Source organism: Aptenodytes forsteri, unplaced genomic scaffold, assembly GCF_000699145.1.
Source record: "Aptenodytes forsteri isolate BGI_AS27 unplaced genomic scaffold, ASM69914v1 Scaffold195, whole genome shotgun sequence".
Lineage (NCBI taxonomy): Eukaryota > Metazoa > Chordata > Aves > Sphenisciformes > Spheniscidae > Aptenodytes > Aptenodytes forsteri.
Genome location: NW_008795317.1, coordinates 3,373,705 through 3,382,413, shown reverse-complemented (window position 1 = coordinate 3,382,413; position 8,709 = coordinate 3,373,705). Strand labels below are relative to the sequence as shown.

Sequence of the window (8,709 nt, the reverse complement as noted above, 5' to 3'; positions counted from 1 at the left end):
GCGGCGGTGCCGGGCGGGGCGGGCGGGCGGCCCGCCTGCGCTCCCGGCCCGGCTGGGCGAGGAGGGGCTGCCGGCCTCCTTAAACCGCGCTGCCGGTAAAACCAACACGGGTGCATAAACGGAGCTAGCGACTGAAGTCAACAGGGAGCTGCGGCGAACGGCAAACAGCCCGTGCCGGCGTGAAAACGGGGCAAAAGCCTCTTCTGCATCCCCACCGGCACCCCCAGCCTCCCCGCCGCTGAAGGAGATTCAGGAGTGGACGATATTTGCTCCCGCAGCCAAGGCTCTTTTGCAAGACGGCGCGCTGAAAGCATTACAGACCTTGCTAACACTTCTGCTCACATGCGAGCCTTTTATCTCGGCAGCGCAGTTGGAAAAGCTGAATCACCGCGGAGAGAGTGAGGACTGAAGGGTGTTTTTTCATATGCAACAGGCTGCTCTTTATTTGATCTTCACAGTCCCTATTTCTATCAATATTCCTAAAGCTGAGGGATCAAACACGGAAAAATTAAAACCATGCTACCACGCTAAACAAGATTAAGATCGTGGCAATATATTGACTGCTCCTTGGGGAAATGATTTTGTTGCTGCAGGAGCCATGGCCGTCCTGGAGGCAAAGCTTGTGTTTCAGGAATGGGCGACGGGAAGGAGAGGTTTGGGAGTCTGCATCCGAACCCGGCCAGGAGCAATCCCAAGCGCCCGTGCTCCTCTCCCCCTCTGTGCTCCCAGCCTGGCTGCGTGGGCATCGCTGGTCTATGGAGTCAAGGAAATTTGCTAAGCTAAGCTCAACTATCCCTGTTTCTACACCCACAAGCAGGCATCTTCAAGCGAGTCCCACTGTTGGTCTCAAGGGATTTTGACTCCAGGCCCCAAAAAAGAAGTCCTGCATTTTCAAGCGTGGGTAGCTTCAAGATTTCACTTAAAAACCACAACTGGAAACATGTTTGTGGGAGCTGGAATCCTTCAGAGCTTCTGCTGGGGAAGTTTGTTCTTCCAGAAGTGTTCTGCGCTCACATCACTCCCCTTTGACGCTTAGGAGTTAATTTTTTTTTGAAGGGACTTCATAACCTTTTGAATTCCTGGCCACCTGTTCTGGCTGCTTGTGTGGAAGGAGAGCTTTTTTTGGAAAGCTCAGCCTCAGCCATGAGGCCAGAAGTCCCTTGAAAACGCGAGTCCATGTCCTGCATACCTTTTCACTGAGGGCTCCTCCAGGTCCAACCTCTCCGTCATTCCCTGCTTTGCCAAGGTCTTGTCAGCTTTCAGGGCAGGGTGGAAAGCTTCTCTTTCCTCAGGGATGTGGGGCCAGAGGTGGGCCCTTGCACGTATATATTTTATAGCCTTTTGTAAGTTTTCTTACGTGGCAAAATCTTTGTAGTGCTTTTTACTTTAAACAAGATCTCTTTTTTTTGATGTTGTTTCTTCCTTTTCTCTCAGGAAACCCACTCCCTTGTATATTTGAAGCAAGCTGAGATGCAGCCAATTGTATTAGTTCTGGCTGGAGCAAAAATGCATAATGAAACACTGGATGTGTGGTGCGAGTCCAAAATAAATGGTCACTAGCAGAGCCAGCAAAAAACCTGCAAGCACAGTCAATCTGCAAAAAAGGAAAAGCTTGGACTCTACCTGCAGTGCTCTGCATTTTTCTAAAGGGAAAAATTAACTTGGGGTTTAGAGGGCTTGGGAAGAGATGCTGGGATACCGTGCCTTTTTGATTACATTTGTGAATTGTGATGATTCTTCCATTTTTTTGTGCATACAGCATCTGTAAGTGGGAGAAGGTGTTTTATCTCCTAACCTGTATTCTCAAAGCACAGCAGTGTGGTTTTTATGTGCCAGATGTCAGTGTGCCCTGATTCTTCAGGCATTTGGGATTAAAGCTTGCCTGTATCAGAGAGGTGTTACAAGGATAACTCCATTAACGCGTGTGGAAATCTGGTACTGCAGCGATAAAGACCCTGTAAATATTTACACAGACAGGCAAGCTCATGGAAATTTTACATTATTAGCTTAACTTCATTACAAGGAAGTAGTTGAGAAAGTCAGCAGTATATTACATTTGCTTTTATTTTTAATTAAACATTGACAGCATATCTGGTGCTCCTTCAAGGCACAAGATTCAGAGACTCGCTGCTCTAAATATTTTACAATCTGCAGGGAAATACCAAGTCTGAAGCACAGGAAAAAAGTAACATAGCCACTATAAGAATAAATCTTGCCAGTCAGACCTTTTACACTTTTAAGAGTTAATAAAATAGTGGGCAAAGAAGAACCAGAGGATATAATTTATTTGAACATTCAAAAGCCTTTTGATAAACAAGGATGTTATTTATTTGAACATTCAAAAGCCTTTTGATAAACACCCATACAAGAAACTGTTAAGGAAACTTGGTAACCACAAAGTGAGAAGTAAAGTCCTGTCATGGATTAAAATCTGGTTATAAATGGGTATGGAATAAATGGCCAATTCTAGTAGGGAAAGAGATTAATAACGAGGTGCCCTAGAGAGCAGGACTCAGACCAATATTGTTTAATGCTTTATTAATAACCTGGGGGTGAATAGTGAAGTGGCAAAAGTTGATGTCAATAGAAAAGTACTTAGCTTAGGTCAGGAGCAACTTCAGAAGAATTTAATAAAATGGCAGGACCACGTGCAGAAGTATGAGGGCAGCTTGGAAAGTGCCTTCAAAACCTACAGCAGCGCTCCCGCTCCTCCTAGCACGCTGGGACTGGCAAAGGGACAGGGCCTGTCCCACGTCTCTACAAAGGTGATGGAAGGTCAGCTGAGGACAGGCAGATGTTTCCAAGCATCTCAAGTACTTTTTCACTCCTGGTTGCTGCCCAGCTCCCCTAGTTCGTTATGCCAGGAGGAAAGACTGAGCTCCCATATGGGAGGCCCCTCCACCAGTCTGTGAATAATAGCCCCACGAGCTCCTCCAGTAATTGTTTAAAGAAGCTGCTGTGAGTTCCCATGGCTGATTCTTCCCTGAGGACATGCCAAAGGCTCTAGGTCACCTCTCACAGGCATTTCAAAAATTACATGCTTGGTCCGATGAGAGTGACACGGCAGCAAGCCTCAAGTCTGCTTAGTCTAAGAACATAAGCTCCTGGGTGCTGCCTGGCACCTGGAAAAACAAAACCTACCAGGACAGCTGGGGTGCAAATATCTATATGCAAATAGTAGTCACATCATCTAGTGCGTAACAGGGTGAAGGCACCGGCAGCTGCCCGAACTTACTGCCACTGAGTGTTTGGGTGAGTTGTTTAGGTGAGTTGTTTACTCTGGCTTTTTCTTCCCACTGATTTCACTTGCGGTGTGGCTGTGTCTTGCTAGACCTTGTTGATGCGGACTGCAGCATCATGACCTGGCGCAGGCCTGAATTCACATTGCAAGCTCTTTATTTAAGCCTGATACGCAGACGAATGTACTTAGCAGCAGTCTGGACAACATTTGATGGTATCTTTGTGTAATCTAATTGCTGCCAGTCCTCTGTTCCAACTGTTCTGTCTTCTCCACAGTGCCACCCAAACACAGCACAGGCTCCCATGGCTTTTGAAGGTAATGACATTCATGGAAATTCAAACGGCTGTTTTTCACAGGGATTTATTATTGTTTTGTTTTTACCCAGTGGGTCATTTCCAAGGATACTATGCTGGAAAAGAAAGCGACTCATAAAGAAAGATTTTTAAAAATCCTCTTGATATGACTTGCAAAGTATTTTGAAGTACCAGCCACAAAAGAAATTGTTTTTAAATCCCCTCTTTCATCTGATGATTTATATTACATTAGAAATGCCCCGCGTCCCCAGCATCAGGACCCCAGAGTAGTAGGTGGGGTGCCAGTGCTGCTCACAGAGGACTCTGTTCCCAAAGGGAACTGGAAGGAGTCCCACCCCAGGTGAGAAGTGGGAAGTCCACAAGCACGCGGGAAATGATTTCTCTCTGATCCTGCAGCACCCAGGAGACAACCCAGGGCTCCCTCCCCTCAGTGAAGCACACCGCCTTGCCTTGTCCCCACGTTTGTAGTTCAATCCAAGCTCTTCATGGCTTGTGGGCACTCTTGGGATTCTTACTTTTACTTCTTTCTTTTTTTCATCATCTGAAATGAAAAACCATACACACATGCACATAATGGCCATTCAGCCTAATAAACAGTAACCTAATACTTTAATGCAGGGGGATGGGCTCCAGGTGTGAACAGGCTTCGTTTGTGGAGCTTTATAAATTAACATCAAATGAAGACCTGCTCAGAAGTGAAGGAACAGCTTCAGCAGTGCAGGGTCTAACCACCCAGCATGTGTAACCGGGGGTTCTGCCAAGGATCAGGTTGGAAAGGAGCAATTTTGCAGGCCAGGGGTGCATGCTGTATTTGCTGCTGAGCCTGAGGCGCGATTTGCTCTGGCCACGGTTCACTGAGTTATTATGGGAAGCAAAATGTTCAGGCAACATCATGGTAACATTTGCAATAAGTATGATACTACAGGAGCATAGTGCGCAGTCATGCAAATGTGAAGGTCACTGAATGGCTTGGGATTGATGGTTTAAAATTGGTACATTTTACCATTACCACCGTCACTTTTCTCCATAAGTACCATCCAAAGAAAAGCTTTGGGAGCTTGTTCTGAGGAATCAGGATAGGCCGGAGTCTGGGACAAACAGTGGCTCTGGGCAGCTGCAGCATTAAAGCAAGAAAGACTAAAACGCAAGTATTTGACTTCAAAATGCGGAGGCAGAGCCCTGGCCTTTCCCTGGAAGCGGCTGCCCTCTGCCTGCCTCGCTGCCCCTGGTGCGATGGGACATACGGCTGCCTCTGCTGTGTCTTTAGTGCTGCAGGCTTTGCTTGTGGTCTTCTTGTCTTTCCCATCTTCACCACTGAGCCTGCTTCTCCCAGCACACCCCCTTTTCCCTCCATGCGGCAAGCCCCTCCGGTCATCGCTTCTGTTCCTTCCTCCTTGCCAGCAGAGAAAACAGCACTTTCTCAACCCTGGCCTCCTTCTTCTCCAGGCTTTTGAGGGCTGCAGCGATCAAGCCACTTGAGCAGGGCAATGCTGATTCCTTTCCTCCTGACTCCCAGAACAATTAGCAAAGGTCATCGCTTCTGTTCCTTCCTCCTTGCCAGCAGAGAAAACAGCACTTTCTCAACCCTGGCCTCCTTCTTCTCCATGCTTTTGAGGGCTGCAGCGACTGGCTGCAGCGACCAAGCCACTTGAGCAGGGCAATGCTGATTCCTTTCCTCCTGACTCCCAGAACAATTAGCAAAGGCTGGCATTTTGTTAATCCAGGCATAATTAGTCACCACCAATGTTCCTCTGTTTCCACAATCCTGAAGAGCTTTAGGAGCTGTGAGCTTTTATACGTGATTGTAGAAGATACTGATGCAGATATTTTGCCAGGCCATAAAATCCTTTTTTTAGAGGGCTTAAACAATTTGGGATTAAAATCAGGACAGAAATACAAGGGCCAGGCTGGAGAGGTACAGAAGGAGGTTGTCTGATCTTCGTTGTTCCAGCAGCATAGAGTAATGGAAAGGATCAGGAGCAGAGTATTTTGTACTCAGAAGACGATTTCTTGCTATCTACCAGTTCACAAAGACATGGCAAAGAGGAAGACCTGGATCTGTAGTTCACTCCTGTGCCTTTGGTATCTATCTCCAAGGATGCTGGCAGTATAATCGCAGCAGTGTTTCTTAGAGATGGCAATGTGTTACTTTCTATGAGAGTATCCAAGACTGCGTCCAGGAAAGATGTCAGGTCGCTTTACAGCCTTTCGTTTGAACAGACAAGATGTTTGAATTGTTTCTCAGAGTCACTTAAAAAAAAAGGCATGTGAAAATGTCAGAGAATTTCCTCTTTCCCTTTCCCACCCAAATACAAAATCAAATAAAAGCAAACACATGGGACAAATACAAGAGCAGCCCCCTCTGCACGTATTCTCTGTGATACACAGGCTGTTTCCAGATGTATGGATTAGACCTCATCCAACTACTGCTTAAAGCTCAGCCTTAGCATATTGATTGAATACTCACCGAGTCAGAAACTTCTGGGAAAACTAATGCACTCGGTGGTCAGTCTCCCACTTTCTGCAGTGATACTGGTTGCTGTGTCTATTCTGTGACCCTGTTGCCATCTCTTCATTCCAGTTAGACCATTTTCAAGCCTGCTAAACTATAGATTTAAAGTTCCTGGGATGTAATTAAAAATGAAAAATAAAATATGTGATTTTTTTTGTCTTTTCCCTGAATGTTTTTTAATCAACTGTTGCTGTAGTGTAGGAAATATATAGCCCTGACAGCATGAGCAGTGAAGTACACTCACGGTGAAAAAGCACAGCATCAATACTGCATCATGTATAAAAACACAACTGCATTGTGTGGGAAAAAAAAAAAACCACAAGTGTTTAAAAGCACTTTGGTATCTGCACTCGGAAACAGTTCGGGATTTTCACGTATCATGTGGATGAACATCTCACATAACTACTTTTGCTAATTGAATATTTGTGTGTGTGTGGTTGGACCCCAGATGAGAATTTTTCAGACATAAATACGCCTGCAGTAATAGTAAGTACATGGTCAATAGGGCATCGCTGTACTTGTGCAGGGCTCGTGCCCTAGGCTGTAGTTGTTATTACTGCCTAACATGGTGCTTAGTATTTTTGGTCCTGATTCCGATCCTAACGTGCCTCAGCACTGATCTCTTATTTTTGAGTAATATTGGAATGAACAAGACTAGACCAAGGTTCTTGTGGCTATAGATGTACAAGAGGCACCTCGGCTTTACAACAGCCAATTTTACAGTGCTGTGTCACTCACAGGATTTTTATCTTCACGTTATGCACCAGAAGAGCCTGGGCATCCCAAGAGAGAGGACAGCCTACGAATGGGAGTCAGGAACACCGTCGGGCTGAGAAAAGAGCTACTTAAACTCATCAGCAAGTAGAGAGTGCAATATAGAGCGAGGTGCCTGGCTTAAGGCTGAAAGGTGATGCCTCTGCACTTGGGATTCAGACCCTGAAACACCCCTGTGCAGGTGGCTCCTGTGAAAGAGAGGAGACTGAGGCTCTGTACGGCTACCTCATTGTGTAACCTGGTGGTTAGGAGTGTCACCTGCCCTCCGGGAGACCGAGATGCCTGAATCCCTGTACTGCCTGACCAGAGTTCATCCCTCACCCCTCACCTCTTGCTGGAGTACTCTGGCAGGAGAGTACAAGATAGGATTCCCTCCATCATGACTACTCAAATTGGGCTGTGTACTAAAAGCTATTAGAGAAATTATTCCGTTCTCTGGTGGTTTTTATCAGCTGCTGCGTAAGAGAATTGAGAGTCAGTCTCTGGTTAAACGATGAACAGCAGAAGCAGAGACACGCAGCACACACACTTCCAGCAGCTGCGGCACGTTTAACTCTAAGAGCACAAAAGGTGGATTTAAGGGCCAGTCTGCTGACGTTGGCTTTAGAAGAGTAAATGCCCTGACTCACAGAAGCCCAGCGGCGCTCTGCGAGGCCGGCTGAGCCCCGAGGATGGTTGCAGAGTCAGGCCCTCTCCATGTGCTCACACCTGCACCTGTGGGAACAGGAGCATCCCGCAGCCTCGGCTGGCAGAGACTGACCTGCCAACAGGGTTTGGGCACCTCTGGGTTAAGGGTCAGAAAGATTTCTGAGGATTTTTCAGGTTCTGAAGATTTCAGGTGCTTAGAGAGGCAGTTAATGACTACATCTCTCTGTGGAGGTGTTTTTCTCACCACATTTTGCAGATGCCTTATGGATGTACCCTCAGTCAAACGTGGTTACACTTTGCAGGGGGCTTTTTATTCCCACCTTTCTCTAAAGCATTGTAGATACCAGCCAATAAAGTCACCAGCGTTGTTTTGCAAGTAGAAAAACTGTATACTTGTGTAAAAAAGCCCTTTATTATTCATAAAATATTCCTTGATAATTTGGCTCTATTTATCCTGAGAATTAAAAAAAAAATGCTGTTATTCAGGAAAAAAAAACACTTAAAAATTGTTTTAGTCCTCAAATCTAGGTCAAAGACCGGAGCCACCTTTGAATCTAGCAAAGTCACGTTGAACTCAACTGCTTTTCCAGAAATGCTGAGAATTTTATATTCTTTGAGCACCCTGATGGGCTGAAAATATTCCTGAGAGATTGGTAGGCTCTCAGCTACTGCTCCAATTCATAGAAATTAAACCTTCCATCATCTGGTTTTTATATTGGGAAAATGTCGGCTATACTTCCTATCACGTATATTGTTGCTTCAATGCACTGAGCCTTCCATGAATTTCAAAACACATAACTCAGCTCTCAAGCATTTCTTTTGTAAATATTGATAATGGTTTCAAGTTCTTTATTAAATAACTTTTTAATGAGTTTGAGGACAAAGAACTATTTTTTCACAGTCTCACAAAGATAAGAATCATAACATATCTTTCTGTACCATGGAACACATGGTTCTCAATACCTCATTGTGCAGCATGGGTTTTCCTCACTTTTAAAAAGTTTACTTTAACAAAAAAAAAAAGCGCCCCACAATACCAAGAAATAAAATCTAAGCAAGCCATACTAAAACGTCCAAAATCGCATGCAAATGCTATGTGACAGCTTTGCAGGTCAGTGCGTGCTGGCATTTGGAGCAGCATTAGAAAGCTCCCTTTACCCCTTTAATCCGACAGCAAGAACTACAAAAAGCCACCGTCACTCCTTAATAAGGTTCAATGT

General features: G+C 45.4%; 1 protein-coding gene across 1 annotated transcript in view; it reads right to left on the bottom strand.

Annotated features, from left to right (window-relative positions):
• PKDCC (protein kinase domain containing, cytoplasmic) overlaps positions 1-1,230 on the bottom strand; it is a 42,893-nt gene extending 41,663 nt beyond the window's left edge. Inside the window, exon 1 of the mRNA XM_009279634.1 lies at positions 1,190-1,230. Coding sequence (XP_009277909.1) covers positions 1,190-1,230 — 41 coding nt within the window. The remainder of the gene's footprint in view (positions 1-1,189) is intronic.
• Positions 1,231-8,709: the final 7,479 nt, after the last annotated feature.